Source organism: Pleurodeles waltl, chromosome 3_1 (genome assembly GCF_031143425.1).
Source record: "Pleurodeles waltl isolate 20211129_DDA chromosome 3_1, aPleWal1.hap1.20221129, whole genome shotgun sequence".
NCBI classification, from domain to species: domain Eukaryota; kingdom Metazoa; phylum Chordata; class Amphibia; order Caudata; family Salamandridae; genus Pleurodeles; species Pleurodeles waltl.
In genome coordinates, this window is record NC_090440.1 from 13363618 (window position 1) to 13380990 (window position 17373).

The 17373-nt window shown below is 48.1% G+C and overlaps 1 protein-coding gene across 6 annotated transcripts in view; it reads left to right on the plus strand.

Annotated features, from left to right (window-relative positions):
- The window catches only part of LRP4 (LDL receptor related protein 4), a 460938-nt gene that overhangs the window by 295029 nt on the left and 148536 nt on the right, over positions 1-17373 (plus strand). For all 6 annotated transcript variants that reach the window (XM_069221680.1, XM_069221681.1, XM_069221682.1 and 3 more), the window contains exon 7: positions 9338-9457. In XM_069221680.1, the coding sequence (XP_069077781.1) occupies positions 9338-9457 (120 nt within the window). The remainder of the gene's footprint in view (positions 1-9337; positions 9458-17373) is intronic.

The window sequence follows — 17373 nt, forward strand, 5'->3', positions numbered from 1 at the left end:
GTTGCCGTAGTCCAGTCTGCTGGTGATGAGGGTGTCTGTGACGGTCTTTCTGTGTTCAAGGGGGATCCATTTGAAGGTCTTGAATAGGAGGCTGAGGGTGCAGAAGCACAAGGAAGTGACTGAGTTGATTTGGGGGTCCAAGTTGAGCCTGGAGTCCAGAATGATCCTGAGGTTTCGGGCTTAGTTCGTGGGGGTGGGCGTGTTTTCAAGGGTGGGTGGCCACCATGAGTCATTCCAAGCTTCGGGTTGGGGGCTCATGATGAGAACTTCTGTCTTGTTCGCGTTGAGTTGGAGGCAGCTGTTTTTCATCTATTTGGCTACTGCTCCCATGCCTTCGTGAAAGTTGTGTCTGGCTGTGTTGGATTCTTTGGATAGGGAGAGGATGAGTTGGGTGTGGTCGGCGTAGGAAATGATGTTGATTCCGTAGCTCCTAACGATGGCAGGCAGCGGGGCCATGTAGACGTTGAACAGAGTAGGGCCGAGGTACGATCCTTGGGGAACTTCACAAGTGTTTGGTGTGGGGTCCGAGAGGAAGGGGGCGAGTCTCGGCTGAATCTAATACCCCAACCCACCCCAGCAGAGCAAATCTCAGGGAAACACCTGTTTATTCTGTGCACATTTTGCTCTCCAAAGGAGTCATTGCAAGGGTTCCGGACTCGGAAATAGGAGAGGGTTACCATTCTTGCTATTTCCTTATACCAAAGAAAGAGTGGGGTTTTTGGCCCAACTTAGATCTTTGGCCTCAGAATGTTTTCCTGCATAAGGACAAATACTCATGCGAGCTTAGATTCTGACTGTCGGGTCCTAAGCGACTAGATGGTGTCCACCGACCTGCAGGAAACTTATTTTCATACACCTGTCCTGCAGTCCCACAGACAAAGTTGGGCTGGGGTATTTTCAGTTTACCGTGCACCACTTTGACATCAACATTGCCTCTCGGGTGTTCGCAAAAGTGGTGGTGGTTGCTGCCAATTGTCGCTTGGCCGGGACACTAGTTTTCCCTACCTCCACGGCCGGCTTTTGAAGGTGGGCAGCTGTAAACCACCTCCAGGTGACAGTGCACCTCTTGACATCATCAGTCAACGAGCCAAAGTCTCACCTGACTCCTTGAGGCACTCCTTCATCTTAGATGTCCTGGATATGGTTCAGTCAGCATCTTTCCTCCATTGCAACAAGTCCAGAACATTCCAGTTATGATCCAAATGATATAGCTTCAGTCCTGTATCTCAGTTCGAGGAGTTCTGAATTGCCTTGGGGTTTTTGCCTACTGCATCCGCCTTGTTCACCGTGCCATTCGACAAATGTGGGATCTGAAATGGAATTTGAAGTTTCTTTGGGTCCAGCACCAAGGGAACTTGTCAGATGCTGTCCAGAGTTTGGAAGAAAGTGCGCACGATCTGCAGTGGGGGCTTCTCAGTTGCAATTGGACTGGTGGCAGATCTCTCCTCCTCCTCCACCCAGAGTTAAATGTGGTGACAGGTGTCACTTCTGGGTTGGGGAGATTATGTTGAAAACGTAAAGCTCAGGGAACTCTGGCCTCTGGCAGAAACCCAGATCTATATTAATCTGCTGAAGTTGCGGGTCATTCTCCTGGTACCGAAGCCCTTCCTGCAGTCCATCAAGGGGAGGCTGGTGCAGGTTCTCAAAGACAACACCACCGGCCATGTGCTCCTGCAACAAGCAGGGGGAGTGAGGTCCTGGATCCTGCACCTCAGGAGTTGACTGCAGGGAACTACCTAGTGGGATCTTTGAATGCCAGGGCAGACAAGCTTAGCCAACAGCATTATGGCAGCTCATGAATGGTATCTGCACCTGGCACAAGGCAACTTCCGGTAGTGAGGAGATCCCTGGGCAGATCTTTTTGCCACCAAATAAAACATGCAGTGTAAAATGTTTTGAAGGACGGAAAGAACATTTCACCTGTCCGGTAGGACATTTTGGTCTGAGTCCACTCTACAGATCCTCCTCTTGGAGTAGGTATTGCTTTCATATCTATTCTAAAGGTGAAAAATTTGCATTTAGAAGTGTCTATTAGTAGAACTAGTTACTTATCTTCGGTAACCCTAACACTTTTTAAAGTAAGTACTTTGCCTTACTGCAGATTCTTCACTGCTTTCTCCCCATTTTGTAGAATAGTCTCTTTTTAAAATCTAACAAAGTTCCAAGTTTGTTAACTGCACACTGGTAGAGAAGATCGTGTCATTCTCCAGGTCTGAGGGCATGGAAAGAGTCAAGCAAGAAATTGATGTCAGTGCGCATGGGCTGCATTTATATGAGTCTCTGCTCGGGGTGGTATGGAGCAGAGCTGCTGTGGTATGGAGCAAGTGCAGTACCACTTGCCAGCGTGCTGGAGAATTGCTGAATTCTTTCCAGATCGTCTAGCATCTGAGGAATATTCTAAAAGGTGAGGAATCTGCAGTTAGATAGATTATGCAGCAGAAAGAGTGGTTCGATGGCATCTGTCGCTGTAGATACGCATGTTCTGCATGAGCTCGCCATCTGGTGTTGGGCCGGAGTGTTACAAGTTGTTTTTCTTCGAAGAAGTCTTTCGAGTCACGGGACCGAGTGACTCCTCCTTTTGTCTCCATTGCGCATGGGCGTCGACTCTATCCTCGATTGTTTTTTTTCCGCCATCGGGTTCGGACGTGTTCCTGTCGCTCCGAGTTTCGGAACGGAAAATTAGCTAATTTCGGAAGATTTTCGTCGGTATTGTTGCGTTCGGGATCGGCGTAGTTAGATTCAACACCGTGCCTAAGATCGAAGAGCTCCGGTGCCCTTCGGGGTAGTTTTTTCGATCCCCCGTCGGGGCCTGGTCGGCCCGACCGCGTGCTGAAGAACAACGATGGAACGGACCCCGTTTCGTTTCTGCCCCAAATGCCACAATAAATACCCCTACACAGACCAACACTTGGTCTGCAACCTGTGCCTGTCACCTGAGCACAGCGAAGACACCTGCGAGGCCTGTCGTGCGTTCCGGTCCCGAAAAACACTCCGAGACCGTCGAGCCAGAAGACTTCAGATGGCGTCCGCACCGACAGCCCAACGGGAGTTCGAGGAACAGGAAGAGGAAGGTACCTTCTCGATCCAAGACTCAGACTCCGAAGGATTCGACGATACACAAACTGTGAGTAAGACGTCAAAAACAACACAGAGAAACATTTACAAGGCCCAGGGGACGCCACTGCCACCAGGCCATGGCTCGACCCATAAATTCGGTGACCGACCGTCGGCACCGAAAAAGGCCCAAACAGTGCCGAGATCGTCCAACTCCGGTCGAGACACCGGCACGCAGCCTTCTCGGGACCGAGAAAGTGCTGGAGACAAGCCTCGACACCGTGATGCCGGTGTGGACACGGCTCGACGCCGAGACAGCGGCACCGAAACAGATCGACGCCGAGAGGTTTCGGCCCCGAAAAGGAAAAAAGTCACCTCGGAGCCGAAAAAACACGCAGACAAAGTTTCCATGCCGAAACAAACTGCAAGCGACCCAGCTTCAGGCTCTTATACAGAAGAGCACTCGCTAACCTCCCAAATGCAGAAGCATAGGTTTGAGGAAGAGCTACAAGCAACTGATGTGGACCATACGCAAAAGCGTATCTTCATTCAGCAGGGGACAGGAAAAATAAGCACCCTTCCCCCCATTAGGAGAAAGAGGAGGTTGGAGTTCCAGACGGAACAAACACCACAACCAAAAGTGGTGAAAAGAGTTACACCACCACCCTCACCTCCGCCCGTGATTGACGTTTCACCAGCACAAACTCCATCACACTCCCCAGCTCACACCACCATGAGCCAGGGTGACCAAGATCAGGACGCATGGGACCTATACGACGCCCCAGTGTCAGATAACAGTCCGGAGGCATACCCTGCGAAGCCATCTCCACCAGAAGACAGCACCGCGTACTCTCAAGTGGTGGCTAGAGCAGCACAATTTCACCACGTAAGCCTCCACTCAGAACAGGTCGAGGATGATTTCTTATTCAACACACTCTCCTCCACCCACAGCTCATACCAAAGCCTGCCTATGCTCCCTGGTATGCTCCGGCACGCAAAAGACATCTTTAAGGAGCCGGTTAAAAGTAGGGCAATCACACCAAGGGTAGAAAAAAAGTATAAGCCGCCTCCTACGGACCCGGTTTTCATCACTACACAGCTGCCACCAGACTCTGTCGTTGTAGGAGCAGCTAGGAAAAGGGCCAACTCTCACACGTCTGGAGATGCACCACCCCCAGATAAAGAAAGCCGCAAGTTTGATGCAGCTGGTAAAAGAGTCGCAGCACAAGCTGCAAACCAGTGGCGCATCGCGAACTCCCAGGCACTACTTGCGCACTATGACAGAGCCCACTGGGACGAGATGCAACATCTCATTGAACATCTGCCCAAGGACTTACAAAATAGGGCAAAACAAGTGGTTGAGGAGGGACAGGCCATCTCCAACAACCAGATCCGCTCCTCCATGGACGCTGCAGATACAGCTGCACGGACAATTAATACATCTGTAACTATCAGAAGGCATGCATGGCTCCGAACGTCTGGATTTAAACCAGAGATTCAACAAGCAGTTCTCAATATGCCTTTTAATGAAAAAGAACTGTTCGGTCCAGAAGTGGACACAGCGATTGAGAAACTCAAAAAAGATACGGACACTGCCAAAGCCATGGGCGCACTCTACTCCCCGCAGAGCAGAGGGAATTACAGCACATTCCGTAAAACACCCTTTCGAGGGGGGTTTCGGGGTCAGAGCACACAAGCCAGCACCTCACAAGCCACACCGTCCAGTTACCAGGGACAGTATAGAGGAGGTTTTCAGGGACAATATAGAGGAGGGCAATTCCCTAGAAATAGAGGAAGATTCCAAAGCCCCAAAACCCCTACTACTAAACAGTGACTCACATGTCACTCACCCCCTCCACACAACACCAGTGGGGGGAAGAATAAGTCATTATTACAAAGCATGGGAGAAAATCACTACAGACACTTGGGTTCTAGCAATTATCCAACATGGTTATTGCATAGAATTTCTACAATTCCCTCCAAACATACCACCAAAAGCACAAAATTTGACAACACACCATTCCAATCTCCTGGAGATAGAAGTGCAGGCACTATTGCAAAAGAATGCAATCGAATTAGTGCCAAACACACAAATAAACACAGGAGTTTACTCACTGTACTTTCTGATACCAAAGAAGGACAAAACACCGAGACCAATCCTAGACCTCAGAGTAGTCAACACTTTCATCAAATCAGACCACTTCCACATGGTCACACTACAAGAAGTATTGCCATTGCTAAAGCTGCACGACTACATGGCAACTTTAGACCTCAAGGATGCTTATTTCCATATACCAATACACCCATCGCACAGGAAATACCTAAGGTTTGTATTCAAAGGAATACATTACCAATTCAAAGTACTGCCTTTCGGATTAACAACCGCACCAAGAGTTTTTACCAAATGTCTAGCGGTAGTCGCAGCACACATAAGAAGGCAGCAGATACATGTGTTCCCATATCTAGACGACTGGCTAATCAAGGCCCATTCGTTAATAGAGTGCTCAAATCACACAAATCATATCATACAAACCCTCTTCAAACTAGGGTTCACCGTCAATTTCACAAAATCCAAAATTCTGCCACGCAAGGTACAACAATACCTGGGAGCCATAATAGACACATCAAAAGGAGTAGCCACTCCAAGTCCACAAAGAATTCAAAATTTCAACACCATCATACAACGCATGTATCCAACACAAAAGATACAAGCAAAGATGGTATTACAACTCCTAGGCATGATGTCATCATGCATAGCCATTGTCCCAAACGCAAGACTGCACATGAGGCCCTTACAACAATGCCTAGCATCACAGTGGTCTCAAGCACAGGGTCACCTTCTAGATCTGGTGTTAATAGACCGCCAAACTTACCTCTCGCTTCTGTGGTGGAACAACATAAATTTAAACAAGGGGCGGCCTTTCCAAGACCCAGTGCCACAATACGTAATAACAACAGATGCTTCCATGACAGGGTGGGGAGCACTCCTCGATCAACACAGCATACAAGGACAATGGAACGTACATCAAACAAAACTGCATATCAATCACCTAGAACTTCTAGCAGTTTTTCAAGCACTAAAAGCTTTCCAACCAATAATAGTTCACAAATACATTCTCGTCAAAACAGACAACATGACAAAAATGTATTATCTAAACAAGCAGGGGGGGACGCACTCCACGCAGTTAAGCCTGCTAGCACAAAAAATTTGGCATTGGGCAATTCACAACCAAATTCGCCTAATTGCACAGTTTATACCAGGGATACAAAATCAACTCGCAGACAATCTCTCTCGAGATCACCAACAGGTCCACGAATGGGAAATTCACCCCCAAATTCTGAACACTTATTTCAAACTCTGGGGAACACCTCAGATAGACTTGTTTGCGACAAGGGAGAACGCAAAATGCCAAAACTTCGCATCCAGATACCCACACAAACAATCCCAAGGCAATGCCCTATGGATGAACTGGTCAGGGATATTTGCTTACGTTTTCCTCCTCTCCCTCTCCTTCCTTACCTGGTAAACAAACTCAGTCAAAGCAAACTCAAACTCATATTGATAGCACCAACTTGGGCAAGGCAACCCTGGTACACAACGCTGCTAGACCTATCAGTGGTACCCTGCATCAAATTGCCCAACAGGCCAGATCTGTTGACACAGCACAACCAAAAGATCAGACACCCAGATCCAGCATCGCTGAATCTAGCAATCTGGCTCCTGAAATCCTAGAATTCGGGCACTTACAACTTACCCAAGAATGTATGGAAGTCATAAAACAAGCAAGAAGGCCATCCACCAGGCACTGCTATGCAAGTAAATGGAAGAGGTTTGTTTGCTACTGCCATATTAATCAAATACAACCATTACACACAACTCCAGAACAGGTAGTGGGTTACTTGCTTCACTTACAAAAATCTAACCTAGCTTTCTCTTCCATTAAGATTCACCTTGCAGCAATATCTGCATACCTGCAAACTACCTATTCAACTTCCCTATATAAAATACCAGTCATTAAAGCATTCATGGAGGGCCTTAGGAGAATTATACCACCAAGAACACTACCTGTTCCTTCATGGAACCTAAATGTTGTCCTAACTAGACTTATGGGTCCACCTTTTGAACCCATGCACTCCTGCGACATACAGTTCCTAACCTGGAAGGTGGCATTTCTCATCGCCATTACTTCCCTAAGAAGAGTAAGCGAGATTCAGGCGTTTACTATACAGGAACCTTTTATACAACTACACAAAAATAAAGTCGTCCTAAGGACCAATCCTAAATTTTTGCCAAAGGTTATTTCACCGTTCCATCTAAATCAAACAGTGGAACTTCCAGTGTTCTTTCCACAGCCAGATACCGTAGCTGAAAGGGCACTACATACATTAGATGTCAAAAGAGCATTAATGTATTACATTGACAGAACAAAAAACATCAGAAAGACTAAACAACTCTTTATTGCATTTCAAAAACCTCACGCAGGAAACCCAATTTCAAAACAAGGTATAGCCAGATGGATAGTTAAATGCATCCAAATCTGCTACCTTAAAGCTAAACGACAGCTGCCCATTACACCAAGGGCACACTCAACCAGAAAGAAAGGTGCTACCATGGCCTTTCTAGGAAACATCCCAATGCAAGAAATATGTAAGGCAGCCACATGGTCTACGCCTCACACATTCACCAAGCACTACTGTGTAGACGTGTTATCCGCACAACAAGCCACAGTAGGTCAAGCCGTATTAAGGACATTATTTCAGACTACTTCCACTCCTACAGGCTGATCCACCGCTTTTGGGGAAATAACTGCTTACTAGTCTATGCAGAACATGCGTATCTACAGCGACAGATGCCATCGAACTGAAAATGTCACTTACCCAGTGTACATCTGTTCGTGGCATCAGTCGCAGTAGATTCGCATGTGCCCACCCGCCTCCCCGGGAGCCTGTAGCAGTTTGGAAGTTACCTTCAATTATTTATATATGTATCATCTCAACCTTAAATAGGTGCATACTTAGTCACTCCATTGCATGGGCACTATTACTACAATTCAACTCCTACCTCACCCTCTGCGGGGAAAAACAATCGAGGATAGAGTCGACGCCCATGCGCAATGGAGACAAAAGGAGGAGTCACTCGGTCCCGTGACTCGAAAGACTTCTTCGAAGAAAAACAACTTGTAACACTCCGGCCCAACACCAGATGGCGAGCTCATGCAGAACATGCAAATCTACTGCGACTGATGCCACGAACAGATGTACACTGGGTAAGTGACATTTTCATTACTGAAGGTAAGTAGATTGTTCTTCAGAAGGTACAAGCAGGCTTAAATGAGATTGTCCAGGCCTGGTTCTGTGTTTTAGAAGGTATGGGTATGTATGCGTTAAGTAGGGGCAGGGTGATTATCTTTGTTTTAGAAATATGGGAAGACATGCATGGTGTTGTTGCAGTATTTTAGAAGGTACAGATAGCCATGTGCGGTGCTGATGCAGTATTTTTGTATTTTAGACGGTACAGGTAGGCATTTGCGGTGTTGATGCAGTATTTTTGTATTTTAGACTGTACAGATAACCATGTGCGGTGTTGACGCAGTATTTTTGTATTTTAGAAGGTACAGATAACCATGTGCGGTGTTGATGCAGTATTTTTGTATTTTAGAAGGTACAGATAACCATGTGCGGTGTTGATGCAGTATTTTTGTATTTTAGAAGGTACAGGTAGGCATTTGCGGTGTTGATGCAGTATTTTTGTATTTTAGAAGGTACAGATAGGCATTTGCGGTGATGATGCTGTATTTTTGGATTTTAGAAGGGACCGGTATGCGTGGTCTTGATGAAGTATTCTAGAGAATACAAGCAGGCATGTATGGTGTTGGTGCAGTATCTTTTCTAGAAAGCACGGGTAGGCGTGTATGCTGTTGATGCAGATGCACTGGGTAAGGGAAGGTTGCAATGTCTCTGTTTTAGTTGGTACAGGTTGGCATGCATGGGGTGCGGTAACATGCAGTATCTGTGTGTTTTACAAGATAAAGGTAGGCGTGTGCAGAGTTGGGGCAAGATCGGTTACTTTGTGGTTTAGAAGGTCCTTAGATGAACGTGTGTTTGAGGCAAGATTCAATTTTCTGGGCTCATATCCGATTTTGAATAGAAAACAATTTATGTTTCTAGGTTTTTGAGACACTTGACATGCCTCTGTGGCATCGGTTGCACCGACCCTGTGCCCGATGGGGCCACCATGCCTGCTTCTCCAGTGTGATTCTCATCTCTTCATTTTACTTTACAGCTTCTCACCCCCCCTGTCGTTCCGGAGAATTCATGTGTAACAGTGGGTTATGCATCAACGCTGGTTGGCGCTGTGATGGTGACTCTGACTGCGATGACCAATCAGATGAAAAGAATTGCAGTAAGTTTTCCATTACTTTCTGTCCACGTAAGGAAGTTTGGCAGACCTCTAGAGCACACTGTGTAACCACAGGATGCCCTTAGCACTTGGACAGCGCAAGGTCTGGCGGTTTCAAGGCTCCTGCTGGCCTCCTGATGTACATTGTATGGCAGACTGTGAGGTTCTACAGTATTGGCTCTTTCATAACTTTACAAACTTGAATCATCCCCCCACATCAGGTTGGGAACCCTCGGTAGTCAATGTTATGGCAGTGTAACTGGCATTGCAAACAAATGGGGAACCTTCATTGACATTTAGCAGCTGTCAGGAAATGCCTCTTTTTGTACGGCCCAAGTTTGGACTGATGCTGCTGGTTTTTGGACTCAAAGCGCACTGAGTCCTGCTGAGCAGACCTTAGGGCCTGTGCCCTGATCCTTAAAGCTGTATGTTTGTTTGGCTTATAACCAACTAGCACAAACTAACTTACCTCTATGTCCCTAGTAGATGGTACCAGGGGTAACCAGGGCCTCTAAATTAGAGTATCCCCCTCATGGAATTCAGCGGTTGTTGTGCCATCATGAGTGGGACCAGTTAAAAATGACTCCCAGCCTGCACTGCAGACTGGTAGATCATTTTATATGCTAACTCAATTTACAATTCTAATCAATGGCAATCTCAGACTCCCTTTTTAAGATGTGTAGGTCACGCTTACAGCAAGCATATTGAGTCGCAAGGCAGGGTGCAGCTAATAGTGGAACATGTGTTTAACATGTTCTGCCACTAAGAACCCTCAAAATGTCACTTTTATTGGGAGAGAAATTGGTGGACCAATTAGCGAGTACAGAGTTACACAGTGATCCTCAGCTGTGCTAACCTCTGAACGGGACTACCAACGTTACTGCTTCCTGGTATCAAACAACTCGTCACATCAAGCCTGACCTGATGCCCCCATTGAAATGAATGTAACTTGTTGCCATATGCAACTTTCAGAAAGTTGCTGCTCTGTTGCCCTGTTTTCCACAGGCATTTGCTGAGACTGTCCACGAGACAGCCCTCTGCCCAGCTGGGGAGATGTGTGGACGGCTCCCAAAACAGCTAACAACAAAGGCCTGCTGGGTTACCGCCTCCTGGCAGGAAGCCACAGTGTGTTGGCCTAAAATGCATGCTTCAAAGGAGAAGCCGCCTTTGAAGGGCAAGTGGTGAGGGGCAGCTGTTTTGTTCGGGTAGAGAGGTTGGCATCTGGAACAGAGACGTGAAGCACTGGCCAAACTGTTTTTTCCATGGACGGGTAGCCCACAGGTAGCTACACCTCTAGGACAGGCTAAGGTGGGCTACCAAGCTCCACACACCAATATAGGGGTCCAGACATCCTGGGAGTGGGCAAAATAGAGCACTCTGGGATAGCTAGATGCCACACTTCACAGGAAGTCGGCATCAGGCGGGAGGGTACCTAGTAGTCCATTGAGTAGTGACTTCGACCTCCCCTTAGGGCACTTTCTGGATCTAAAAGGAACACTAGTGCCATCCAGAACTCCGAACTCATTTGACTGGAGGAGACGACCAAAGAGGGACTGCCCTGCTGACCTGGAAACAGCGAAGAGGGTGCACCGGAGTTGGACTGCACCTCCTGCTCCTTGAGCTAGCGAAGAAAAGGACTGTGCCTGCTGTGTCCTGCTCATGGAGGAGTCATTCCCTGAGCCCAGCTAGAAGCAGAGACTCTCAGAGTCAGATGACTGACTTCATTTTCGCAGCACAGGGCCACAAAATCTGAAGAAGCCTGTCTGGGTGAGTTGGTAGCCAAGATCACTGGATTGTTGCTCCTCACTGCAGTGCAGCCCGGGAGACCGAGACCCGATGCTCAAAAGTGGCACCCAATCTGCTGCACCCGAAAGAGTCATTTAAATGCAGTTTGGTTGCCTAGAATCAGAGTTATCACCAAAACAAGAAAACCACTGAAACAGTTGTGCTGGGTTCAGCAGTAGTCCAGTGGCAACTGGACTTCTGCTGGACCAAAGAGGACTTTGAGGGATGTCAAACCCTGTGGCCAAAGTCACCCAACAGGGACTGTGGACCAGTGGCCTCTGGAAGACCCCCATCAACCGCACATCATCTTCAGCATCCTGAATCCTCCCAAAGCCGTCCGAAACAAGCAAAACTAGCAAAATGAAACCAGTGCAGCTGACCATTAAAAGCAAGAGAAAGAAGTGACAAGCAAGCCTTCCAATGCTAAGAGAAAGGAGAGTGACGAGTGAGGCTCCCAATGTAAGTAATGGGTGGGTTCTAAGCCCATTTTCAGATTTGTTTTTTTAATTTTAAGAACAAGAAACAGCGAATGCACTCTCCTAGGCTGGACCTAAAAAGAGACACAACAGACTATGAAAGACAACTTTGGAACCAACCACTGGATGACAGAATAATGCAGAGCATGTGAATCCATAAAATTCTTGTACCTGCACCACTACTCCTACCAGTAAGTAACCATTTTGTTTTTCCAAGTTTGTATAGAGCAAGGCAGGACATAGGAAATTGCTGAGACTAAGCGAAACAGAAGTGTTGCCAGCGAATGCGCACAGTCCAGTAAGAAGAATCAAAGGTCGAACATAAATGTTAAACAAGATCGGAAACAATAAGAAGCCCTGAAGGACTCCGCCTTTACTTGTGTTACTTTGGACCTGAAAGGCGTCACTGATAGTGAATACCATTGTGACCTATAAAGTTGATCTTCCAGTTGGACCACACTTCAAGGCTCACTCAATCTAAATTTAGGCTGAATTGTCACCTGGATGAACAAGAGTGCCCTGGGGCTCAGGTCTAATAAGACCAAAATGCAAAGAATATGGGGTAACAATTGATCATTCCTTTCCTTTTGAGGTCTCAGGTAAACAAGAAAACCTTCTCTTTCTTCTTTGTAACATTACTCAAAGATGTGCCCTTTTCTCTCAGTGCATTTTGTCACATGCTGGTGTTTCAGGCCACAGTCCTTTTGCAATTCGATTACTGAAACGTGCTCTATGCAAGTGTTTCCAAGGTTAGCCTTCAGAAACAACAGATTCTGCAGAATTTGACAGTACATTTCCTTGTTATGGCTACAAAGACACATGCAGATGTCCCCAGTTCTGAGTGGCCTTCTCTAGCTTCCTGTCACTAAACAAATTTTAATATTCTCTCTATTTTCCTTCTGCATATTCCCGACAAGGAACTGCTTATATTCTAGAAAAGGTTGCACAGATTTCTTTATTCTGGGTCTAGTACTTTGTCGAATGTTTGAAAGTTGAAAAGATCTAGGGTGGGCGGCTGCTCCTTTTTGTGGTCAGTCACAAAAAATGAATCAACCTGCCCACTCTTTTAAGAACTTGACAAAATCACTAAAACACATTAAAACTCTTCTGTTTAGGTCATAAATCGATGTATCACAGTAGATCTTGGACAGTTTTAAGTACCTAATGCCAGCACATCCTTGGTGGTAAATGCTACGCTCTAAACATTTTGACATAAACTATGGGTCTACAGACCTACTGCTAACAAATCTGTTACTTACACTGTAACCATCTGTTCGTGCCATGTAGTGCTGTAGATTCACAAGCGCTCGTCCTCCTCTGCGGACACCTGTGGCCATTGCAGTTTATTCTCACATGGTCCTGCCTCACATTGACATCTCATAAGTTACGCTTCCTCTACACGCTGTTCTCACCCTCCTGCGGGAAAACAATCTAACAATGGAGTGGATGTCCATGCGCAGTATCACAGAGCAGTCGCTCTACCTCGTGACTTGAAAGACTTTGAAGAAAAACAACCTGCACACATCCCAACCCAATACTAGATGGCAGGAGTCTGCAGAGCATGTGACTCTACAGCACTTCATGCCACAAACATTTGTCTACACGGTGAGAAACATATTCCTCTTGTCCTGGCAGATTGTGGAGTTAAGAGATGCTACTGAAGTGCCTAACTGTGCCGTCTACCACCGAGGTGTAAACAAGCTACAGCTGGGCTCCCATCGTGCTCTGTGAGGGAACCTGGGTTCCCAGAGCTATTATCAATCTGCTGACGTGCACAGCTGGGCTGATTATGTAGTTACAGAAGTATTGCAGGCCTCCTGATATGCACCATCTGACAGACTAGGGATTACAGGGATACTCCCGGGGTGCCCACCTTGACCGTCTGCCATCAGTACTGTTACAGAGGCATTGCTGGGCTCCTGGCGTGCACTGTCTGACAGCCTAGGGATTACAGGGATACTGCTGGGGTGCCGACCTTGTTCGTCTGCTATCAGTACTGTTCCAGAGACATTGCTGGTATCCTGGCGTGCACTGTCTGGCAGACTAGGGATTACAGAGATACTGCTGGTGTGCCGACCTTGATCGTCTGCCATCAGTACTGTTACAGAGACATTGCTGGGTTCCTGGCGTGCACTGTCTGGCAGACTAGGGATTACAGGGATACTCCCGGGGTGCCGACCTTGACCGTCTGCCATCAGTACTGTTACAGAGACATTGCTGGGCTCCTGGCGTGCACTGTCTGGCAGACTGGGATCACCGGGATACTGCTGGAGTGGCCACCTGCACTGTCTACCATCTTTATTGTCACAGAAGCTCTGCTGTGCTCTGTTTCACAAACTCTGGTGTTGAGGAGCAACATGAAGGCCTCGGGCTCATAAACAGGCACATTGTGGGGTTACAGTGCCAGTCCTTGGTGAGTGTGCAACGCAAATCCAGTTTTGCTAAATAACTGTTGTTAATCCAGTGCAGGCCCTTCAACCAAGAAGTTGTTACAGTTTGTGACTTTATGTTCATCTTTTATTTCTTTCACAGTTTAAAGCCTAAAAAAGTAACATTTGAACGTGAGCTTGTTAACTCTTGAACTTTGGGATAAAGGCCCATCAGTAGAAAGTGCTCACAGGGCTGCAGGGAGATGAGTAGGCGTGCATGGTGGGGGCAGGGCCAGTTCCTCTATTTTAACAGGTGCGGAGAGACAGGTTTGGGGTTAGGTCGGGGTCTCTGTCTCTTTTTTAGAAGGTACGGGTAGGCACTTGTTCTGTGCATGGCCTGTCCACATGGTTCTCTCTGGGACTGTGTGGGTTGCTGCAGTGGATAGGACTGTTGCTCATTTCTGAACCTTGCATGAAGTAGTGAATAGTGGAGACACCTGTATTCGAATGATCAATAACAGTCTATTGAACCTGAAGACAGGACACTCTGCTTCTACAAATGTGATGCTGTTACCATTAGACTAGCAAGGGTGAACCCCTCTACCCTTCCATTATAACAGCTAGACACACTGCACGCAACCTAGACACCCCTGGCCTTCATACTAACCAAACACGTTTAGGCTTGTCCGGTTCCCAAGATACACAGGTAAACACGTGGTGCCAGAAACATGCAAACATATCTTCGAATCAGTCATTCAGCTGTGAGTGGGGGCCTTCTGTCCTCCTGCCTGTGCTCATCAGGTGGGCATGGACACTCCAGCGGCCTTCTCGCACTCCTCAAGCATACGAATGGATGATGGACCCACATGTGCTCACTCCCTGGCAGGGGAAAAATACTGGAGGAACTAGAAGAATGTGTGAGCCTGCTGGGTGCAGAGTCTGCCTCACAGGTCACCCAGCGGTGCTTCTCGCAGGAGAGACTGCAGCATCCTTGGGCCCAGTAGCATCCTTGGGCCCAGTACAGTTAGTGAAGAGGCTGCAGCATCCTTGGGGCCAGTAGAGTTAGTGAAGAGACTGCAGCATCCTTGGGCCCAGTAGCATCCTTGGGCCCAGTACAGTTAGTGAAGAGGCTGCAGCATCCTTGGGCCCAGTAGAGTTAGCGAAGAGACTGCAGCATCCTTGGACCCAGTACAGTTAGTGAAGAGACTGCACAATCCTTGGGCCCAGTAGCATCCTTGGGCCCAGTACAGTTAGTGAAGAGAATGCAGCATCCTTGGACCCAGGAGCATCCTTGGGCCCAGTACAGTTAGTGAAGAGGCTGCAGCGTCCTTGGGCCCAGTAGCATCCTTGGACCCAGTAGGATCCTTGGGCCCAGTACAGTTAGTGAAGAGGCTGTAGCGTCCTTGGACCCAGTACAGTTAGTGGAGAGACTGCAGCATCCTTGGGCCCAGTAGCATCCTTGGGCCCAGTACAGTTAGTGAAGAGGCTGCAGCGTCCTTAGGCCCAGTAGCATCCTTGGACCCAGTACAGTTAGTGAAGAGACTGCAGCATCCTTGGGCCCAGCAGCATCCTTGGGCCCAGTACAGTTAGTGAAGAGGCTGCAGCATCCTTGGGCCCAGTAGCATCCTTGGGCCCAGTAAAGTTAGTGAAGAGGCTGCAGCATCCTTGGGCCCAATAGCATCCTTGGACCCAGTACAGTTAGTAAAGAGACTGCAGCATCCTTGGGCCCAGCAGCATCCTTGGGCTCAGTATAGTTAGTGAAGAGGCTGCAGCATCCTTGGGGCCAGTAGAGTTAGTGAAGAGACTGCAGCATCCTTGGGCCCAGTACAGTTAGTGAAGAGGCTGCAGCATCCTTGGACCCAGTACAGTTAGTGAAGATGCTGCAGCATCCTTGGACCCAGTACAGTTAGTGAAGATGCTGCAGCATCCTTGGGCCCAGCAGCTTCCTTGGGCCCAGTACAGTTAGTGAAGAGGCTGCAGCATCCTTGGGCCCAGTACAGTTAGTGAAGAGGCTGCAGCATCCTTGGACCCAGTACAGTTAGTGAAGATGCTGCAGCATCCTTGGGCCGAGCAGCTTCCTTGGGCCCAGTACAGTTAGTGAAGAGGCTGCAGCATCCTTGGGCCAAGTAGCATCCTTGGGCCCAGTACTGTTAGTGAAGAGACTGCAGCATCCTTGGACCCAGTACAGTTAGTGAAGAGACTGCAGCATCCTTGGGCCAAGTAGCATCCTTGGGCCCAGTACAGTTAGTGAAGAGACTGCAGCATCCTTGGACCCAGTACAGTTAGTGAATAGACTGCAGCATCCTTGGGCCCAGTAGCATCCTTGGGCCCAGTACAGTTAGTGAAGAGGCTGCAGCATCCTTGGGCCCAGTAGCATCTTTGGACCCAGTACAGCTAGTGAAGAGACTGCAGCATCCTTGGACCCAGTACAGTTAGTGAAGAACCTGCAGCATCCTTGGGCCCGGCAGCATCCTTGGGCCCAGTACAGTTAGTGAAGAGGCTGCAGCATCCTTGGGGCCAGTAGAGTTAGTGAAGAGACTGCAGCATCCTTGGGCCCAGTAGCATCCTTGGGCCCAGTACAGTTAGTGAAGAGGCTGCAGCATCCTTGGACCCAGTACAGTTAGTGAAGATGCTGCAGCATCCTTGGGCCGAGCAGCTTCCTTGGGCCCAGTACAGTTAGTGAAGAGGCTGCAGCATCCTTGGACCCAGTACAGTTAGTGAAGAGGCTGCAGCATCCTTGGGGCCAGTAGAGTTAGTGAAGAGACTGCAGCATCCTTGGGGCCAGTAGCATCTTTGGACCCAGTAGAGTTAGTGAAGAGACTGCAGCATCCTTGGACCCAGTACAGTTAGTGAAGAACCTGCAGCATCCTTGGGCCCGGCAGCATCATTGGGCCCAGTACAGTTAGTGAAGAGGCTGCAGCATCCTTGGACCCAGTACAGTTAGTGAAGATGCTGCAGCATCCTTGGGCCCAGCAGCATCCTTGGGCCCAGTACAGTTAGTGAAGAGGCTGCAGCATCCTTGGGCCAAGTAGCATCCTTGGACCCAGTACTGTTAGTGAAGAGACTGCAGCATCCTTGGACCCAGTACAGTTAGTGAAGAGACTGCAGCATCCTTGGGCCAAGTAGCATCCTTGGGCCCAGTACAGTTAGTGAAGAGACTGCAGCATCCTTGGACCCAGTACAGTTAGTGAAGAGACTGCAGCATCCCTGGGCCCAGCAGCATCCTTGGGCTCAGTACAGTTAGTGAAGAGGCTGCAGCATCCTTGGGGCCAGTAGAGTTAGTGAACGA